This window comes from Balaenoptera physalus, assembly GCF_965194825.1.
Source record: "Balaenoptera physalus genome assembly, chromosome: 9".
Taxonomy (NCBI): domain Eukaryota; kingdom Metazoa; phylum Chordata; class Mammalia; order Artiodactyla; family Balaenopteridae; genus Balaenoptera; species Balaenoptera physalus.
The window spans coordinates 44269762-44291956 of record NC_138888.1 but is presented as its reverse complement, the minus strand read 5'-3'; the positions used below and the strand labels follow the sequence as shown (position 1 = coordinate 44291956).

The following is a 22195-nucleotide window of genomic DNA, read 5'->3' as shown; positions in this document are numbered from 1 at the left end:
TGCATTTTTGCATAGTTGCAAACTATGCATTTTTGCATGGATTTTATAAATCCATCCCCAAAATGTTAACTGAGTTTACAATTAGCCAAATAGGAAGCTAGGAGAGGACGTGCTCTATTTTTATTTTTCTGGCCCTTGCACAAGCCCATGACAAATTTTTCCACTTGGATACGTATAGAGGAGGAATAGCAATGTTAATTGTCTGAGGAAGTGAAAAGTTACTATGCAGAAGAAAATGTTGTTGCCACCACCTATTTAGAGCTGAACAATTCTTTTAAATAGTCCTTATCTTGTGGCAAATGGAAAAATGCAGTACATTATGTTAAATTTCTTATTACCAAGTAATTTATTTGAAAAGTTTGAGTATCTTTTCCCTCACACTTATCTCTAGCTTTGATTCCATGGATGATCTTGGTAAAATCAAATATCAATTTAGGAAAAATAAAAAGAACACTACAGCTGTGTTGTACGGAGGCCCCACGAGCTCTAGAGTCAGACAGAACTCATTTAAAATCCCAGATGCCAACTTTCCAGCTATGTAACCTTGGACAAATTACTTTAATACTCTGAGATAGAGTTGGGGACCGTAATTCCTACAGTTTGGGGTTCCAGTAGGGGTCAAATAAAATATTCTATATCAACAACATAGCACATATGTGTTTTCAAAAGTGTTAATTTCTCACTGTAAAATAGGGTTCTATAGAAGACTGCACATAAAATTAACTAAGTCATAAATGAATTACATCCATTCACCTCAAGCTAACATAAGAGAGCTAGTCACCCAAGAGAACTAGACTGTTAATCTGTAAAGTTATCAATTTAAATCAGGGCACAGGGTTACTTTTTATTTGTATGAGCTTCCTCTTGATTCCTATACAGGAATAGGGCAGATCCAGGCTTTGTGGCGCCTAAAGCTTATATAATTTGGAGGGGGTATCTTAAGAAAAAGAATGCAAACTTATGAATTCAAAATTAAGTAGAGGGCATGGCAAGGGGCCTATACAAGTGCGGGGTCTTGAAGCATGCTATCTACAAGAAACCCACTTTAAATATAAAGACACATATAGAATAAAGTAAATGGATGGGCAAAAATACACCATGCTAACACTCATTAAAAGAAACTAGTGGTGGCTATATTAATTTCAGACAAAGGCAATTTCAGAACAAGGAAAGTTACCGGAGATAAAGAAGGTCATTACATAATGATAAGAGATCAGTTCTCCAAGAAGACATAACAATCATTAATGGCTACACACCTAAAAACAGAGGGTCAAAATACATGAGGCAAATACTGATAAAGCTGCAGGGATAAATAAATGAATCCACTATTGTAGTTGGAGACTTCAACACATCTCTATCAGAATGGACAGATCCAGCAAGGAGAAAATCAATAAGTACATAGTTGAACTCAACAATACCATCAATCAACTGGCTGTAATTGACATCTATAGACCACTTCATCCAACAATAACAGAATACACTTTCTGCTCATACGGAACATTCACCAAGATAGACCACATTCTGGGCCATAAAAGCACTTCAACAAATTTAAAGGATAAAGAAAATAAGCATTAAAATCATACAATGCCTGCTCTCAGACCACAATGGAATTAAAACTATAAATCAATAACAGAAAAATGGCTGAAAAAATCTCAAAATATTTTGAAATAAATGAAAATGAAATTGTAACATCAAAATTTGTGGGATACAGCAAAATCAATACTTAGAGGAAAATTTATAGACTTGAATTCATATATCAGAAAAGAAGAAAGATCTAAATCACCTAAGCTTCAATCATCTAAGCTTCCACCTCAGGGCACTAGAAAAAAAAGAGCAAATTAAATCCAAAGTAAGCAAAAGAAGGAAATAATATAAATTAGAGCATAAATTAATGAAATTGAAAACAGAAAATCACCAAAACCAAAAGCTGGTTCTATGAAAAAGTCAGTCAATTAATAAGCCTCTAGCCAGGCTAAGAAAAAGAATAAAAGGAGAGAAGATGCAATTACTAAATTGAAAATTAAAGATGTAACATCACTAGAGATCCCATGGACATTAAAAGGCTAATAAAAGATACTATGAACAAGTCTATGCTCGTAAATTTGATAACCTAGATAAAATGGACCAATTCCTTGAAAAACACAGTCTGCCAAAACACACACACACATATATAGGCATATATATGAGAAAATTGAATCAATAATTAATAATCTTTGAAAACAGGCCCAGATGGGTTCACAGGTGAATTTGATCAATTCTCTACAGTCTCTTCTACAAAAATAGAAGCAGGGGAAATACTTCCTAATTCATTCTATGAAGCCAGAATTACTGTAATAACAAAACCAGACAAAGACATTGCAGAAAAGAAAACTACAGACTAATATCTCTCATGAATATAGATGCAAAAAACTGTTCCTTATCATGCCTTTCTTGTGGTCCTACCACCCTCCTCTGGCTTGTCAGTCCAAGAAAAAAGCCTCCATCATATCTTGTCAGCTTCAAGGGTGGAGAAAACAGAACTATGATGGGGAAAAAAAATGCTATTCCCCCCTTCAACCCTTGTATCAATTACAAAAAATCTCCAATTTATAATTCCAGTTTACCTTTCATTTTGTTTTTCCGAGTCTTATTCCAAGAGTCCTAATCTGGGACTCTGACTTCAAGGAGTCCCTGAACCAGAAGAAATTACATGCAACGTTTTGTGTGTGAACACTCATGTGTATTTTGGGAAGGGTAAATATCCACAGCTTTGAACAAATGATTGAAGAGTTCTGTGCTTCTCCCACCAAATTGGGGGTGGGAGGTAAGTATGATGCTCTTTCATGAAATTAGAATTTATGACCAACATGTTGCTAATTGGAAGTTATATCAAGTATTAATTGGTTTATTTTAAAAGAGAGAGAGATACAGAACAAATTAACATTAAAGACTTTAATTAGGGAATTCCCTGGTGGTCCAGTGGTTAGGACTCTTCTGCTCTCACTGCCAACGGTCAGGGAACTAAAATCCCACAAGCCACACAGCCAAAAAAATTTTTTTAAAATTGTAATCTTAAAAAAAAAGACTTTAATTTACAGTTTTTAGTCAAGGCCAGATATGGTTCCATCCTCTATACCTTCTTTATGTTGGAGATGGAATAATATGAATTAATAGTCATGATCTTAAATATTGCAAAATTATGAATTCACATTCATATTATCAAATAAAGGTTACACTATACTAATATAGCTTTAGGGTTAATTTGAATTTCAATTATTAGGAAGCAGGTAACCCATGAATTGTTTATTTATATAGGATAAGCTTCTGCACTGCCTTCTCCTTGAAGGTAATTTTCTGCCTACTCATCTGGCAGATTCCACAAGAGGGAGAAGAGCAAAAATCAGGACTTCCTTGTTTATTGTTCAACAGTTGCCCAAGTTTGGTTGGCACAGATGAGACACCTTTGCCCTCTAAGTGGGTCTTGGACTCTGATGTTCTGCACACTAGAGTCTCATTGCCACCTGCACCTCAACATTACCAAGGTCTCCCCCTCCCTCCGTCCCTCCATCCCTCCTTTCTCTCTCTCTCCCTCCCTCTCTCTCTCGTTCTCTCTCTCTCTCTCTCACACACACACACACACACACACACACACACACACACACACACACACACACACACACACACACAAGCTCTGTAAATGTATTGTCCCTCCACTAATGCAGGACTCACTCCTCAACGTGCAACTTGAATCAAACTATCAGACCCTGAAAATCATCCCGCCGGGTCGCGGCTCCTCCTCTCTGCGTCGGACCAGTTCTCAGATTTCCAACCGCGACTGATGGACTGCAGATTGGATTGGCTGAGCTAGGTAGAGGAGCAGAGGCTCCACCAAATCACAAATCTAGGATTTTCATCTTTCTTGGTCTCCTCCCTAGAATCCTGGCAACAGATGTGTGTTATTTCTCTTAGGGGGAACCCTGCCTGGGGTTGCTATGGAGATAGGACGCTGCGACTTGCAGAGCGACTAGGACCCAGAAATCGCCTAGCAGACCTAAGCAAAGCCACTGCCTTGCGTTGCCTCCTTCCATATCTGCACGCCCCCTTCATCCAGAACTTTTTTTCTCTTGACTCCTTCCATGGAAGACTCGACCCCCCTGAAACAAAAAATAGAACACCAAGAACTTGGGGAAACAGGGCGGCCGTGGGAAGAAATGGTAACAACCTCCCAAGATCCTGAACCTGGGTTATCCGAGGCCTCAGAGTCGGAGCAGGGGCCGGAAACCGGACCCCAGCCCAGGAGCAGACCTCCTGGGATCCCCCAATCTGGAGCCAGCACGCCTGTGGATGACCTCGTAGGACCAGGTGTGTCATCTCCACCTTCCCCATCTCAGGAGCCCTCTTCCACTCCTTCTCCCCTGGCTCTGGCCGTGCAGGACCTTATGGCACCATGGCAGTCAGACAAGACCACTAGTGTGATTTCTGAAGCTGGGACACCTCACTTTGACCATTTGGAACAGTCATCTGATAAAGGAGAATCAACTCCTCATCAAACATGCCAATCAGAGGGAAACACTTTTCATCAATCTCAGCAAACCAAATGTCACCTGTATGGACCGAGGGATGTGAGCTACAACAACTCTAAACGGAAAGAGCTGAGATTTGACATTTTTCAAGAAGAAGACTCAAACAGTAACTATGATCTGGCTCAGCCTGAGCCTGGGGCTTCTGAAGTGGCCCCCAGCATGCTTGAGATTGCCATTCAGAATGCTAAGGCTTACCTACTAAAGTCCAGTAGCAAGTCGGGCTTAAATCTGTAAGTCTTGGAGGAAGGGGGTTGGGGGAGAAATTTGGCAAAAGAAAGGGGGTATGAGTATCTCTGTGTGGGGATGTGTTTCTGTGGGTGAATAGAAATATATCTGAGAAGTCTGTATGAGTGAGAGAGTGACTTAATAACTCTTTGTATCATAGGACTCAAAATAGGTCACTGGTGGGGATTCTTCTAGCTTCTTTAAAGACCCTAGGTGCACAGAAATAAAATCTAGGAATTATGGAGTCTGGGGTTTGAAAGAAACCATAAAGATAGTGAAGTCCAAGCATCTCTCCAAGATGCTTGTAAAAAAGGACTGTCTACCAAAATCTAAGCATTCTAAGTGCTTATATGGCTTGGTTTTGAGTCCCCACCCAGGCCAGTGCTAGGGTGATAAATGACCTGTGTTAACCTGGAACTGTCCTGATTGTGCTCTGAAAGTTCTGCATCCTGAGAAACCTCTCAGTCCTAGGCAAACCAGGAGAATTGGTCGCTATACAGGCCACCCAAAAGTACATGCCATTTTATCCAGATCTCTTAAAATGTGGTGATCAATGGCCCAGGAATGTTCTGACCATCCCATTATAGCTAAAATTCAGATCTTATCGTTGAGTATAGATTTCTAGAGATTCTTGCTGCCAGGGTTACATAAAAATAGAGTCAACAGAATTTTAGGGCTAGAAGGGACTTGAGAAAACATCTAATACAATCCACTTGTTTTTTAAGTGAGGGGACTAAGTCATGGAAAAATTAATTTGCTCAAGATTTCTCTGGCTTACAGCACTCACTGACTCTTACCTTTCCCTCGCTATGCTTTAGCCACATGGCCTCTTCAGTTCCCATGCTGCTCCCTCTGCCTGAAAGGCTTCTGCCCTAAGTCTTTCTAAGTCTTTGCCTGGCTGGCTTCTCATCTTTTAGAAGTCAACTTCCACAGAACTCTATTGTAACCGCCTATTCTTTCCTTCATAGCACGTAAGGCCATTTATAATTGTACATAGACTTATAGACTTATATTTAATGTCTGACTCTCCCACTAAAGTGCAGGCCTTCAGAGTGCAGGGACCATGTGAGTTTTGTACACCACTATATACTTAATGCCTAGCACAGTGCTATCAGCTATTTACTGAATAAAGAATGAATAAATGAATGGAAGTACAGGAAACACAGCCCTGACCTTTTGAATCTAGTTAATCCACCATGTAATTTGCTGAGATGCCTCCCGATTAATCAGCAAACATTAAATGAATGCCCATTCAATATACAGTATGTGGCAAATGTTTGTAGCTATTACTTGGCTTTTAAAAATATGAGATATAATTTTAAAGTCTGAAGAATAAGAAACCAATGAATATTTGATGTGAGAAATCTTCACAAAACCCAAATTAAAATATTATTTATAAATTACTGTTTTTAACTACAATTTACTTAAGTTTCAGGGATGTGATTTGCTGCTTAGCAGTGGATTCTATTTGAATTACTGATATAAACTTCTTGTCACAATTCCCTGGGTTAAATAACAAGCATGAATTTACAAACTTTGATAAAATGCCAAAAGAGCTCATTATAAACACTTGAAAGTTCACAATTTAAAACTGAATACAAAACAAAAAATGGGAAAATTTCGTTTACTGAATGATTTTGGAACTGACATTACTTAAATAGCTAAATTTAATTTAATTTCCAAATATTAAGTCTCTGAGGTAACAAATGAATACCTTCCATAATATTCACTATTATTTTCTAAGTGCTTTAGAGCCTGTAGTTAAAAATGGCTTTTAGTAAAGGACAACTTTAACTCCATCTCTTATATGCAGACCTTATTTGACAGCCATGAAAGCTGTTTTGTTGTTGTTGTTGCAATTAAAACAATATTTGCCTAAAATACAAAATTTCACATTGTTGAATAAAAAGCCTACAGAAAATCATTGCTTGCTTCTTTTTTGCCAGTAATAATATTTCTGTTCATTTATAAAAATAGCAATATTTTGAGAAAGAATATGATATTCTTCATATATAATATTTGTAAGCTGGTCTTCACATTGGTTGCCCATATAATCTACATATTTTTCTTTGACATTCTTAAGATCCATTAGATAGATACAGATATTAAAGAAAAAATAAAATAACTAACCTGGCGGTCCAGTGGTTAACACTTCGCCTTCCAGTGCAGGGTGTGCTGGTTCAATCCCTGGTCAGGGAGCTAAGATCCCATAAGCCACGCAGCACTGCCAAAAAAAAAAAAAAAAAAATAGAGAACTTGCTTTGATTTATTTTATGCTCAAAGTTTTTCTTGGCAGTGGTAGAAGTTACTGTGTTTTTCCACTAAAAATCTCTAAAGTCTTCGAGTTCTTGAAGTTTCCTAAAAACCCACTGAGAATGCATGAAATGTTTTTCAAATGCTTCTGACAGGGTTATTATCTGGAATTTTCTCTTTTTGGGTAGATATGATCATCTTTCTGAAATGCTGACCAAGGTCTTAGATAAGCGTCCTGAAAATGCTGTGGACATCATTGAAAATGTTAGCCAAGATGTGAAGATGGAACATTTTAGTAAAAAACTGGATACACTCCAAAATGAGAATGAGATGCTTCCAACCTATGAAATAGCAGAGGAGCAAAAAGCTCTTTTTCTCCAGGGAAATTTAGAAGGAGCTGACCAAGAAATGGAAGATGAAATAGTAAGTCACTCCTGTAAATTTGAATAGGTCAATCTTAGGGTTTTGAGGTGAGTGGGGTGTGGCTTTAAATTCATATCCACTGCCTTTTATAGCTTACTAAATAGTATTGCAACCTCATTTCACACCACTCATTTCCTTGGTTAGAGTTTCTTATGTTTTCACATAGTGTTTTAGTATTTCAGAGGCTTAGCTGTTTTATATGTTTGTAGGGTTAAACTGCTTGATATCAGAGAAAGTGTTTTCTTCATGTTTTATATTCTCCAAAGTACCTGGTACAGATCTGAGTGTGTAGCTGTTTCTTATTAAATATTTGCTGAATGAATGAATAAATGTCACATAATTTAAAATTAGGCTTTAAATCAGGTTGCATATTTTTCCCTTTAATTTACTGGAAAAATTAAAAGAACTTCTAATGTCATTTGCATTCTCTTCCAAGGCTACTTCTTCATATTGTGTCTTGACAGTATATATAGTATGTCAATGAGACATAATAGAAGAGGAGAGAAATAAAATATTTCTTTTAATCCCCATAGATAAATTGCTGAAAATATTTACAAAGTTGGTGACAGAGATAAAAAGGTATCATTCGAGAATAAAATCAGCTGTATCACTGAAATTTTACCTCCAAATATTTCAAATCAGTATACACTACTGTTTCCTAAATGCCTGCATATTTGAAATTTATTCTACTGAGTAATTTATACTGTACATCTACTGAGCTTCTATGTTCTGTTACCATTAGACTATTTAAAACTGTCCTCATACTTGCAAATTTGATGTTTGGAGTAAAATATGTTCAGAAAAGGACATAGAATTCAGTCAAAGAAAGAGGAGGAGTAGGGATATGCACAGTAGGTATACCCTCTAGAGCTCCTTAGCTGTTTGTTATAGGGAGACACAAATTGACACAGTGAGATATAGAATACTCAGAAAGAACAAGTGATAGGTGTCAAGGATTTGATATTGGCTGACCTTTCCTAAAAATATCTTACTCCAAACACTTGATTATGTAGCCACATATAGTATTGACAAGTTTGGGGGCAAACAGCATGTGGGGACCAAACAGAAGGCAGGCACTCTCATGCAGGAGTTTATCAAAGAAGGTTAGACTCCAGTATGAGAATAGGGCACTGCACTATCTATAGGCACAGTATTACAAGGCAGGGATCTTCGTCCTGAACTAGGTTTTGGGATGAGAATACAGATAAGCTGTTTTGATCCTGGAACCTGAGCCTCTTAACCAGATTCCATCAATTCCTCCTAATAAAGAGTAGGATTGGTTTTAGAGAAAGGCTGAACCAAGTCATCAGATGAAGATAAAAAGCTCTGCCTCAGAGAGTAGAAATATGCAGGAACAGGAAGACAGTTAGCTCTTGGAACTCTGTCCCAGACTGATATGTTTAGAGTATTAATATTTCTATTCATGTCTTTGACCACACCAGAATTCCTGTTCTTAGTCTTCAGCATTCATTTATTCCTTCACCCACTGATTTACAAACATACCTACTGCATGCTAGGTACTGAGATATACACATAAAAGACTTTTCTAACTTTACGTTGGTCACAGTCTAGTGAAAGAGGTAAAAAAAGATTGTAAAGTTATTTGACTACTGCAGTAATAGAGATATGGTGGAAAAAACAGGGGCTTTCGAATTAGATCTGAATTTGAATCCTAGTTCAATCACTTATTCTCTGTGTGACTCTAAATGACTAAACCTTTCCAAGCCTCAGGGATAATCACATGGCAACAACTTGAGGGGTAGAGGTCCTATATATAAAGGATCTGGCACATCCTAGAAACTTAATGAATAGTAGCAGTTACTATTGCATTGTTTTGACAAGCTATGATCAACTAACTTTGCTATTAGGATCTGGGCAACGCTTTGTAATGGTAGTGATATTTCATTTGGATCATGAAGGATAAGTAGAAGTTCACCAGGTGAAGACTATAAGGCATAAAATTCTGGGCCAAAAGCACAATAAAATGTCAGGAAAGATTATTTAGCATTTGGGAAACTGACTTCAGATTTGAGGGATTTTGAGTGAAGGAAATGAAGCAAGCAAGGTGCTTTAAAGCTAGACTGCTCACTGTGTATTGATAAGAAATTGATCTCTTGCATACAGTGGGAAATTGAGGCTTTTAGTAGAGAAAGCATGGTCTGACTTATGGTTTAGGAACATAACTTTGGTAGTAACGTGGAGCAGAATGAAAGAAGCGTTTGAATGGGAACAAGTAAGACAGTATTAGAAGACTTCTGTGACAGGACAAGTAGTCCGGGTGGAGACTAGCATGTTAAAGAGCTTTTTAGGTGGTGGAATCAATAGGACTTTAACTAAATATGAGAGTCAAGGGAGTCAGAGGGAGCAAGGATGACTGAACTTTCTAGTTCGGGAAACTGAGTGATGGTGATATCTTTGGAAAATATTCAGATTGAAAGTTCTCGTAGTTGGCTAGGAATAAGGGTGTGAAATGTAGGAGAGAAGTCAGAGTGAGAGAAGTAGATTTTAAAAACCACATATCACTTGGGGTGGTGTGGGAGAAATCTTCTAAGCATAAAGTGCTGAGTGATGAGATGACTGAAATTTTGAGGACACCCATATTTAGGCCTCAATTAATTAAAAAGACTAAGAAGAAATAGTTATAGAGGACAGAGTAGGATCAAGAATGCGTGGTGCAATAGATCCCAAAGAAACAGTCTTACAATCAGATGAGATTAGGATTGAAAAAAATCATTATGCTTATTTTGACACTCTATTTTTCAACTCAAGTTATAATACAAATAAGAGCAGATCATTTGTAAGAAGAGCAAAGTGCTCTTAATTTCTCAGGGTCTAAAGGTTGTCTTGCCAAGTTATCCCTAGCTCAGTTAAGGTTATTTTCTACTTTCTCAAAAATGTTTTTCTAGAGTTCACTTGAGACTCTGTTTTTATTTTCCTGTATTTCTTTTTTGGAATTATTTCTGCTTTTCTCATTTTAAACCCAAAATTATTTATCATAAGTAGAGCAAGCATTTGACTAAATTATGTCTTCAAATGTAGTCATGCCTGAGCATTTATCTTATTATACATTCCTTTTATTTATCCTGTATATTACACCCATATTGATTTTTATTTACCCTATATCTTACCATATCCATATTATAAATATTTATTTAGTAAATGTATGATAATATATAAAAACATATATAAACATATATTTATAAAAATTTTTTTCTAAATATCTGTAGGTAGGTTTTGCTATATTTATTTATTTATTTGGCAAATATGGCATTTTATTTTTTTTATTTTTTTTGAATTTTATTTTATTTTTTTTACTACAGCAGGTTCTTATTGGTTATCTATTTTATACATATTACTGTATGGTATATTTTATTATTTCAAGATATTAAAGGGGCCACTTAAATACTTCTTATAAGGAGAGGATGTTGGACTTTTTTTTTCCATGATAGGTTATTACAAGATATTGAATATAGTTCCCTGTGTTATACAGTAAATCCTTGTTGCTTATCTATTTTATGTATAATAGTTTGTATCTGTTAATCCCATACTCTTAATTTATCCCTCCCCTCCCTTTCCCCTTTGGTAACCATAAATTTATTTTCTGTGTCTGTGAGTCTGTTTCTGTTTTGTATATAGATTCATTTACATTAGTTTTTAGATTCTACATATAAGTGATATATAATATTTGTCTTCCCCTGTCTAACTTCACTTAGTGTGATATTCTCTAGGTCCATCCATGTTGCTGCAAATGGCAATAGTTCATTCTTATGGCTGAGTAGTATTCCATTGTATACACATACCACATCTTCTTAAACCAGTTGTCTGTCGATGGGAACTTGGGTTGTTTCCATGTCTTGGCTATTGTAAATAGTGCTGCTATAAACATCAGGGTACACATATCTTTTGCAGTTAGTGTCTTTGTTTTCTTCAGATACATACCCAGGCATGGAACTGCTGGATCATATGGTGGTTCTATTTTAAATTTTTTAAGGAACCTCCATACTGTTTTCCATAGTGGCTACACCAATTTACATTCCCATCAACAGTGTAGGAGAGTTCCTTTTCTCCTTGTAGATTTTTTGATGATAGCTATTCTGACCAGTGTGAGGTGATACCTATTGTGGTTTTGATTTGTAGTCTCTAATAATTAGTGATTTTGAGCATCTTTTCATGTGCCTGTTGGCCATCTGTATGTCTTCTTTGGAGAAATGTCTATTTAGGTCTTCTGCCCATTTTCTGATTGGGTTGTTTGTTTTTTGATATTGAGTTGTATGAACTGTTTGTATATTTTGGATATTAACCCCTTGTCAGCAGCATTATTTCCAAATACTTTCTCCCATTCCCTAGGTTGTCTTTATGTTTTGTTAATGTTTTCCTTTGCTATGCAAAAGCTTGTAAGTTTGATTAGGTCCCATTTGTTTATTTTTGCTTTTATTTCTTTTGCCTTGGGAGACTGATCTAAGAAAATATGCTATGATTTATGCCCAAGACTGTTTTGCCTATGTTCTCTTCTAGGAGTTTTATGGTGTTGTGACTTATATTCAGGTCTTTAAGCCATTTTCAGTTTATTTTTGTATATGGTGTGAAGGAGTGTACTAATTTCATTGATTTATATGTAGCTGTCCAGCTTTCCCAATACCACTTGCTGAAGAGACTGTCTTTTCTCCATTGTATATTCTTATCTCCTTTGTCGTGGATTAATTGGCCATGGGTGTGTGGGTTTATTTCTGGGCTCTCTATTCTGTTCCATTGATCTATATGTCTGTTTTTGTGCCAATACCATGCTGATTTGATTACTATAGCATTGTAGTATTGTCTGAAGTCTGGGAGGGTTATACCTCCAGCTTTGTTTTTTCCTCAGGATTGCTTTGGCAATTCTGGGTCTTCTGTAGTTCCATATAAATTTTCGAATTAATTATCTAGTTCTGTGAAAAATGTCATGGCTTTTAAAAATAGGGATCACATTAATGTAGACTGCAAGCAGTTCTCTTATGGATAAAATATTAATCACAGCAATTGTATTCCCAGGCAGAACACTCTCTTCCAAATGTAATGGAGTCAGCTTTTTATTTTGAACAAGCTGGAGTTGGTTTGGGCACAGATGAGACTTATCGCATATTTCTTGCCCTCAAGCAGCTTACTGATACCCACCCAATCCAAAAATGTCGTTTCTGGGGTAAGATCTTAGGTCTGGAAATGAATTATATTGTAGCTGAAGTGGAATTCCATGAGGGAGAAGATGAAGAGGAGGTGGAAGAGGAAGATGTACCTGAAGAGAGGGACAATGGAGACAGTGAAGCTGATGAAGATGAATTACCAAGGTCCTTTTACAAGGCCCCACAGGCTATTCCAAAGGAAGAAAGCAGAACAGGTGCCAACAAATATGTCTATTTTGTTTGCAATGAACCAGGAAGACCATGGGTGAAGTTACCAGCAGTTACACCTGCACAAATTGTTATTGCAAGAAAAATCAAGAAATTTTTCACTGGGCGATTGGATACCCCCATCATAAGCTACCCACCCTTCCCAGGAAATGAGAGTAATTACTTACGAGCACAAATTGCCAGAATTTCAGCAGGGACTCATGTCAGCCCTGTAGGATTCTATCATTTTGGTGAAGAAGAAGAAGAGGAGGAAGAAACAGAAGGCAGGCGAGATAGCTTTGAAGAAAACCCTGATTTTGAAGGCATCCAAGTGATTGATCTAGTGGAATCCCTATCCAATTGGGTTCATCATGTACAACATATACTCCCTCAGGTAGGGGCTTTGCAATTCTCAGTCTATCATCTAGTCAGCAAATATTTATTAATTCTGTCTACAATGCATACAATATATACAAGACAAAGGCCTTCAGACTCCAGACAGAGACAATTAAAAAACCTAGTGAAAACACAGAGTACTGTATAATTGCCAAGTAGTATAGACCTGTGATCCAAATGTAAATAAAATAAATATTTCTATGGAGTATTTGACAAGTTACATAAGGATTTAGATTTAGGTGTGTTGTGAAATTATTTTTTATATGTTAAATATAGATGGTACATTAATTTTGGTAAGAGTTCTTTTATTCTATTTTTATAATACAAGGAACTTATTTTGCCAAGAATGATAAAAGATTCTAACAAAAACAAGTAAACAGTGTTCTATAGCAGTTACATAGAACCTATTCTGCCAGTTGTTCTTAATAGCACTTTATATGTATTATCTCATTTAAAACTCACAACTGTATGAAAGACTAATATCCTTATTTTACAGAGGAGGAAATTAAGGCAGAGGGTTTAGGAAATGTCACAAGGGGAATACAGCTAATAAACAACAGGGTCAGATGTGAATGGGCAGAATGGATCCAGAGTCCATACTCTTAATCAATCTGTTAAACTGTCTCCTCTGCAGGTAGAAAATCTTCATCATACTTTGATGTACATAAGAGATATTCTTAAATACCTCTAGATGAGTTAATTAAATGAGAAATTATAAGCCCCAAACTCCATACCTAATCTTATTATCACATTTTTGTTATTAATAATAATAATAGTACCTTACCTGCACAAAAATCAGTAAAATGCATTATTACCTTCTTCACTAAGGTTCTAATGATTTTAATATATAAATGTTCTGTAACTTCAAGAAGTGGGCAGATTCTTGAAATAAATAGTACAGTCTTTTGCTTAAAATAACATTGATCAAAACAGCTTTTGGTAAATATATGTTGAATGAATGATCAATATGCCACATAATGGGATGTCATGCAGATAATTACTTCAATCCAAAAGAATATTTTGATATTTTAAGGTCCTTGTTAGACTACTAAATCTTCCAATATTTATACCCAGGGTCGCTGTAATTGGTTCAACCCCATACAAAAAAGTGAGGAGGAAGAAGAAGCAGAAGAAGAAGAAGAAGAAGAAGAAGAAGAAAGAGAAGAGACTGACTACATAGAACAGGAAGTAGGGCCTCCTCTCTTGACACCAATCTCTGAAGATTTAGGTAATTTTACACACACTATGTGTGTGTGTGTGTGTGTGTATAGGCATACATAATTATGTACACATGTACATACAAGCAGACCTTGGAGGTATTGCGGGATAAATTCCAGACCACTGCAATAAAGTGAGTCAATAATTTTTTGGTTTCCCAGTGCATGTAAAAGTTTTGTTTACACTCTACTGTAGTCTATTAAGTGTGCAATAACATTATTTCCCCAAATATGTACATACCTTAATTAAAAAATACTGTATTGTGGGGGGATGAGAGAATTAGGTGAGGGACATTAAGAGGTACAAACTTCCAGTTACAAAATAAATGAGTCAAGGGTATGAAATGTACAGTGTGGGGAATATAGTCCAAATAAAAAGGTCTTTGTATGGTGACATACAAAGTGGCTAAACTTGTCGTGGTGATCATTTTGAAATGTATAGAAAAAAATCACTATGTTGTGTAACAGGAACATAGTGTTGTAGGTCAATTATAGTCAAAAAAAAACACAAATATACATGCAAACTCAAAGAAAAAGAGATCAAACTGGAAGAAAAAAATATTGTATTGCTAAAAAATGCTAACCATCATCTGAGCCTTCAGCGACTCATAATCTTTTTACTGATGGAGAGTCTTGCCTTGATGTTGATGGCTGATGACTAATCAGGGTGGTGGTTGGTGAAGGTTGAGGTCTTAAAATAAGACGATAAGGAAGTTTACCACATTGACTTTTCCTTTCACAAATGATTTCTCAGTAGCATGCAAAGCAGTTTGATAGCATTTTACTCACAGAACTTCTTTCAAAATTGAAGTCAATCTTCTCAAACTCTGCCACTGCTTTATCAGCTAAGTTTATGTCATATTGTAAATCCTTTGTATTCGTTTCAACAATCTTCACAGCATCTTCACCAGAAGTAGATTCCATGTCCATGTCAAGAAACCACTGTCTTTGTTCATCCATAAGAAGCAACTCCTTATCCATTCAAGTTTTATCATGAGATTGCAGCAATTCAGTCACATCTTCAGGCACCACTTCTAATTACAGTTCTCTTGCTATTTCCACATCTGCAATTACTTCCTCCAACTGAAGTCTTGATCCCCTCAAAGTCATCCATGAGAGTTGGAATCAATGTCTTCCAAACTCCTGTTAATGTTGATATTTTGACCACTTCCCATGAATCATATATGTTCTTAAAGGCATCTAGAAAGGTGAATCCTTTCCAGGTTTTCTTTTTTCTTTTTTTAATTTTATTTGTTAAATTCTCCCATTTATTTATTTTTTCCTTCCAGTTTTATTGATATAATTGACATACAGCACTGTATAAGTTTAAGGTGTAAGACATAATGATTTGACTAAAATACATCACAAAATGATTACCACAATAAGTTTAGTCACCACCCATTATCTCATATAGTTAAAAAAGAAAAAAGAAAAAACATTTTCCTTGTGATGTGACGAGAACTCTCAGGATTTACTCTATTCACACCTTTCATATATAACACACATCAGTGTTAATTATATTAATCATGTTGTACATGACATCCCTAGTACCTACTTATTAGGATGTTTGTACCTTTTGACCACCTTCCTTCAATTTCAATTCCCCCTCCGACAACCCACCATCTCCGGTAATCACAAATCTGATCTCTTTTTTTATGAGCTTTTTTGTTTGTTTTGAAGTATAATTGACCTACAGCACAATATTAGTTCCTGGTGCACAACATAATTCACCATTGTTGGAGCAGTCAGAACACACACAATATTTATAGAATTAAGTTATCTGTTTTACATGGGCATGGTCTGTGGTACCCCAAAACAATTACAATAGTAACATTAAAGATCACTGATCACAGATCACCATAACAAATACAATAATAATGAAAAAGTTTGAAATACTGAGAGAACTACCAAAATGTTACAGAGACACGAGGTGAGCAAATGCTGTTGGAAAAAATGATGTCAACAGACTTGCTTGATGCAGGGTTGCCACAGAATTTCAATTTGTAAAAAACTCCATACCTGTTAAGCACAATAAAACAAGGTATGCCGTACTATGTATGTATACAATGTAATATATATTTTTATATATATACCAAATACTCTCTATATATTGATACTATATATGTATATATACACAGGTATTTCCTGCTTTTCAAAAGATAGCCTCCACCACTTTGCTTTTATGAGAGAACTACATTAGTAACTATTTTCACTGATAGAAATCCAGAGGATTTTCTCTTATTACGAAGAAAAAAAAAAAAAAGGCAAAAATAGCGTTCAGCACTTGTTTTGCAGTGAGCAGTTACAGAAGCAGCACACACTTCAGTCTGTCAGAGGGGCACCTCCAAGCTCCTTCTCCAGGAACTCCACGCAGCATCTCAGCATCAAGTTGCCATAGCTTTGAACTGTGCTTGTGAGCGTCTATGCTTTATCTCAGTTAATCTTGTCAATCCATTAGCAAGATGTGTCCTAAGGTAATTGCTTCTTCGCTCTATGTCATTTCAGCTTACAAAAGGTTTCATAGGAATGCTCTACTTTTGGATAGCAGGGGAAACCTGTGTACACACACACACACACACACACACATACAGTACATGGTGGGAATAAAGAATGTAATGTAGCTGGCCCCACCAAGAACTGTCTAGGACAGAGGTTGCAGGAGTGCACTGCAGAGGAAGTATAAGGTGGCTCTACCTCTTAGTGGAAATGCTGATAGTTATCTTTTTTATCATTCTTGTTTTGCATTCTACAGATCATAAACACATGACGTAGTTAAAATATGAGGTACTGTTTTTTTTTTTCTAATCTACTATTGTTTTCATATTCTTTTTTTCTTCCTATTCAGTTTTGGAGCATTCATGCTTATAACCCTAGCTCTCTTTCATAATAATGATTTGGTCATCATGTATTTTTCCCTCCGCCACATAGGCCTCCTTTTGTAAAACTTATTTTCTCTGCTTTACAAATGTACACACACACACATATATATATATACACATATATATGTGTGTGTGTGTACATATATATATGTATACACACACATTTTTTTTTCAAATTTCATTTTTCTACAACGTTCATATAATACCCTCTTGATCTTATGTTAAGCTGCTAATGTTTTAACTTTATGTCAAGTGTGTGTTTTAAGATTTATAAATACAGCTTTCCTGTTACACAGTATATCCTTGTCTATTTAGGAGTTAAGTCTATTTTGAATTTCTCTTTGGTTTACAGAGATCCAGAATACACCGCCTTGGACAGCACGGTTATCCTCAAATCTCATTCCTCAATATGCTATTGCAGTCCTTAGATCCAACCTTTGGACTGGAGCATATGCCTTTTCCAATGGCAAGTAAGTATGTGACAACTTACAAGGCTATTATTTTGATTATTTAACTTCTGGAAATTATAAGTTATCACTGGAATGTCAAGTGTGTATGGCATAAGATTAATTCAAACAACATCCATCTTATACAACAAAGCATCAAATTTAGAATATTAGAGCAATTCAGACTTCTGCCTTTTCATCTGAATTATCCAATTAATGGGGCTAAATTATGTTTTTTCTTCTATGATTATTTGAGTAATTGATATTCATTTCATGGAGGTAATTCTAAGCAGTATTGAAATTAGTTTAAATCTCATCATTTTTGTTGGATATCTTGATAAAAGATAATTTAAAATATGTATGATTTAGGCTATCACTTTCAAAAGAATTAGGATAAGAGGATAGTAAACGTCCTTTAATTCCTCACCCAGAGCATACATTTTCATTTGTCTTATGCTTCCATTTCTTACTTAATAACCTAGCGTCAGAAGCTCGGCTGAGCTGGAGAGCTGAGCGGCCAAATGTCAGAGTAGCCATTAAAGCAACAAGCCAGAAATGAAAATGTTAAGCCTTTAATCACTTACTGTGATGGTGTAACCAAGCTGAAGGACTGATTCCCCCCCTCCCCCCACCCCATTTCATTTGCCCCCATGGAATGGCACACTGGTGGAAGGTCAGATGGGTCAGCAGAGTTGTGGGGTCATCTCAGTGACAAGGAAGACCCCACATAAGGCTCTTGCAGTTTTAAGGACCTGTGACCAGAGAAAGGTGGGGAGGGCTAGGGAAAAGTACTGGGTACTGAGTCAAGAGTAGGGGAAAGTGTCTATAAAGTCTCCCCTTATCTCACCCAACCCTCATTAGGAAGCCTTGGCAAAGGGGTCTGAAGAAGACCTCTGCTGAAGGCCTCAGATGAAAAGGCCTGGGAATGAAGGCACCTGGGCCAGGAACACAATTGTGTTAAGAGCATGACAGGCCAGAGGGGCCAGGATCCTTGACCACAACGCTCTCTTAGAGATTGTAGTGCACTGGCTATGCACCAAGTCTGGGGTGGAGAGGGCAGTTTTCCCCCCGTGAGGCCTAACTAGGTAAAGCTTTTGTAATTGCTCAAGGATGGACCTGAAAAATCACACATAGGTTGTTAACCACAAGCCCGACTTCTCACCCAGCCAAGAGTTTTCAAGGTTGGCAACTTCTTAAGTCTTTCTAACTCTAAGGAAGGTATGCAATTTTTAACTTCGTTGCTTTGTTTTTCTGAAAATAATTAAAAGATGAAAGGCTGTGGTCCAGGTGTAGGGTACATTTTTGACAGGGTCTGGCCCTATGTTTTCTTAACCAGCTTAAGCAGTTTGGATCATAGTAATTCCCTGTGGTAGAAGGCTCATTTGGGGATATTTCATCTCTAATGCATTTAAAATATTCTGTACTGTTTTAACATTATGGGACTATGATACTCTAAGTACCGTATCCTTACAGAAAAGAAGGATCAATTTTTCTTACTGAAAAATTATACAATGATCTACATTTTTTTTTTTTAACTTACAGAAAGTTTGAAAATTTCTACATAGGCTGGGGTCATAAATATAGTCCAGACAGCTATACACCTCCAGTTCCACCACCAGTTTATCAAGAGTACCCCAGTGGACCAGAAATTACAGAAATGGATGACCCTAGTGTGGAAGAGGAGCAGGCTTTCAGGGCTGCACAAGAAGCAGCTGTAAATTCAACAGAGGAAAATGAAGAAACTGAGGAAGATGAAGATGAGGAAGATGACTATGACTAATAAAAATAAAATTAGCCCAGTCTTATGAGACTGATACACACATACTCCTTATTTGGGACTGATTATATATATATATATATATATATATAGTTGCCTATATATATAGAGGTAACTATTGATGTGCAAAATATCATTCCTTGAAAATATAAAATTTGGAATTTCGTATGTGGAACTATTAACATGTACTTTTAGAAAAATACTCAATGGATTTTTCAGAGGCTAAATGACATTTTCTTACATTACTGTTCTGATGGCTGCAGCTAATGGAATATGTGCCTCTATATTTTTTTCTTTCTTTTTTTTTTAAGTCTCAGGTTGAATTTCTAATACGGCAAACATGGAAATAACCCACAAAAGCTCCTTGGGAACTTAAATATTTTCTGAGCATCAAGGAATACTGAGACCAAAAATATTGATAATAACTAAATTAGAGCATGTGTTCTTAAGCAATCTGTGATACTGTGTGCAAATATTGTGTGTATGTATGTACATCTATATATATATTCCCCCACTGCGGGGAGAGGATATATAACTCCACCACCTGCTCAAAGACTGTGGGAACACTCAAATTTTTTAACTCTTTTACTTGTTGCTTCTTAAAGAAATGTCTCAATGTAACTTCTTTCATCCTATGGTTTTATCTGATTTCAGGGAAAACAATTTGCACAGAGATGGCTAGCTGGGACATCCAAAGACTTCAAACTGATATTTTCTACCACTGCTTTTCTAAAATTAGTTATTTCCATTCACCAAAATAGTATTTTTAAGTTCTATATGTGATGTGCCAGGCACTGTGGGGCTACTGTTAAAAACTAGACATTGCTCCTGAAATCTTAGCGCTTACATTCAAGGAGGGAAATATATAAAGGTAGATAATTAGAATAGCAGGTATTGTGATACAAATATTATACCATAGGATAGTGTCTGTCAAACTCTGTGGTGAAGAACCAATTAAAAAAAAAAAAACACAAAACTTCTAATCCATGGCTATTATCTGTGTAAAATAGAATAAAAGTATGTCAGCAATTGTAACTTCTATAATTATCTTGTCAAAGACTGGTGGTTTGCAGCTCAGCAATCTATACTTTGAGGAACGTTGCTTATCAAACACTTAGAAGGTGCATTTAATCCAAACTTGAGCAGTTCAGGAAGCATTTCTAAGCGGAAGCCCTTCTAAGAGGAGAACTAAGGGGGTAAGGGCCCTAGGTAGCACCAGCTGTATTTTGGCAAAGGTCTTTAGGCGGAAAGGAGTGAAACTTTGAGAGTGGTGAGAGATGAAACCGGAGAGGTATGCAGGGCCCAGATTGTGTGGGATGTTTGGATTTTAACCATGAGCAATGAAGAGGACTCAACTAGAAGTCACAAAATCGCATTTGTATTTTAGAACGGTTTGGCTTCCGTGTGGAAGATGGACTGACAGAGGATCAAGACAGGGAGACCATTTAGGAGGTTATTACATTGTCTAGGTAAGAGATAATGATGGCATGAAGGAGTGTAACTGCATGGGGATATAGAGTAGAAACCTGTTTACCAGTCTGGATGACAGAATATTAGAAACGACGGTTTCCAGAATTTTCCAGCTGACATTATTATTATTATTTTTTAAGAATATGAAGTTTATGGTTTTGTCAGTTCTTGCTGTTAATACACACTAACTTTTTTTTTAACATCTTTATTGGAGTATAATTGCTTTACAATGGTGTGTTAGTTTCTGCTGTATAACAAAGTGAATCAGCTATACATATTATTCATTCTTGGAGTGCAACTTTCTGTATTTGACGCCATAAATAATATTTATAGAACTTCATTCAAATAAGTTCTTGTTCGTTTTTTCATGGGGTAGTAGACACTTACTGCTTTTCTTTTTTGTTATTTAATATCCATTTCTTCATCTACCCGGATTTCCTTTTGAGAAATTGCCTCTGTCCCATGGCATATGGTCACATGCTAATCAGATGTGCCCTTTCTGGAATCTGAAACTTGAGCAGACTTTCTACCTCTGCTCCTAACCTGATTGACCATACTGTAAATTATGCCATATTCTAGCCCCTACTGTTGCCTTTGTTCTAGCAGAGTTCCCTAGTTATCTATGGATTCTGTGAGCTTCTGATAATTTGAATGAATTCTCTTCTGCTTAAATTGGCCAGAGTAGGATTCTAGCTTGCAAACTTACATGGCAAATCCAACATGAATCTGAAAGTTTCTTTCCTAAAGGACACATTAAACACAACACTCTACATCACAGTTGTATAAGTACGAGTGTAAATATTTAACAAAAGCAAATCCCTCTTTTTAGAGCTATGCCTATTAAATATTAAGGTTATTTCTAAGTAGTGAGGAGGGAATTTCATTACATATATAATAACAGAAGAAAGCAGAATGCTATAATGGTAAGAGCTTGGAGGTGCGCAGTCTGGGTTCACACTCTGGATTATGACCAATTTCTTGGGCAAATTACTAATCTCTCAGAGTTTCAGCTTCCTCACAGGCTAATAACAGTACTTGTCTCACAGAACTATTTTCTAGATTAAACTAATTAATACATGCAAAATACTGAGACTATCTAACACAAGTAAGAACCCAATAAATAGTCATGTGACTATAAAACAAAACCAGTTTCTGAAACATGGATAAGACAAGAAATATAAAAC

General features: G+C 36.3%; 2 protein-coding genes across 9 annotated transcripts in view; one reads left to right on the top strand and one right to left on the bottom strand.

Annotated features, from left to right (window-relative positions):
* The window catches only part of ZUP1 (zinc finger containing ubiquitin peptidase 1), a 54656-nt gene that overhangs the window by 10120 nt on the left and 22341 nt on the right, over positions 1–22195 (bottom strand). For 3 of the 7 annotated variants that reach the window (XR_014267509.1, XR_014267510.1, XR_014267511.1), the window contains exon 11: positions 6918–7011. The gene's annotated coding sequence lies outside the window, so the exon portion shown is untranslated. Of the gene's footprint in view, positions 1–3246; positions 4134–5188; positions 7012–14502; positions 16459–22195 lie in introns of those variants that run through there. The other 4 variants (XR_014267512.1, XR_014267508.1, XR_014267513.1 and 1 more) reach the window with 4 other exon arrangements.
* RSPH4A (radial spoke head component 4A) lies at positions 4116–22052 on the top strand (the record flags this gene model as incomplete). Of its 2 annotated transcripts, XM_082475205.1 has the most annotated exons (6): positions 4116–4792; positions 7229–7463; positions 12492–13220; positions 14297–14450; positions 17671–17788; positions 19307–22052. In XM_082475205.1, 6 exons carry the CDS (start codon positions 4116–4118, stop codon positions 19542–19544), a joined length of 2151 nt encoding a protein of 716 aa, XP_082331331.1. In that variant the 3' UTR covers positions 19545–22052. The 2 variants fall into 2 exon arrangements, with proteins under 2 accessions (XP_082331331.1, XP_082331332.1); XM_082475206.1 differs by lacking the exon at positions 14297–14450 and having other exon boundaries at positions 17671–19404.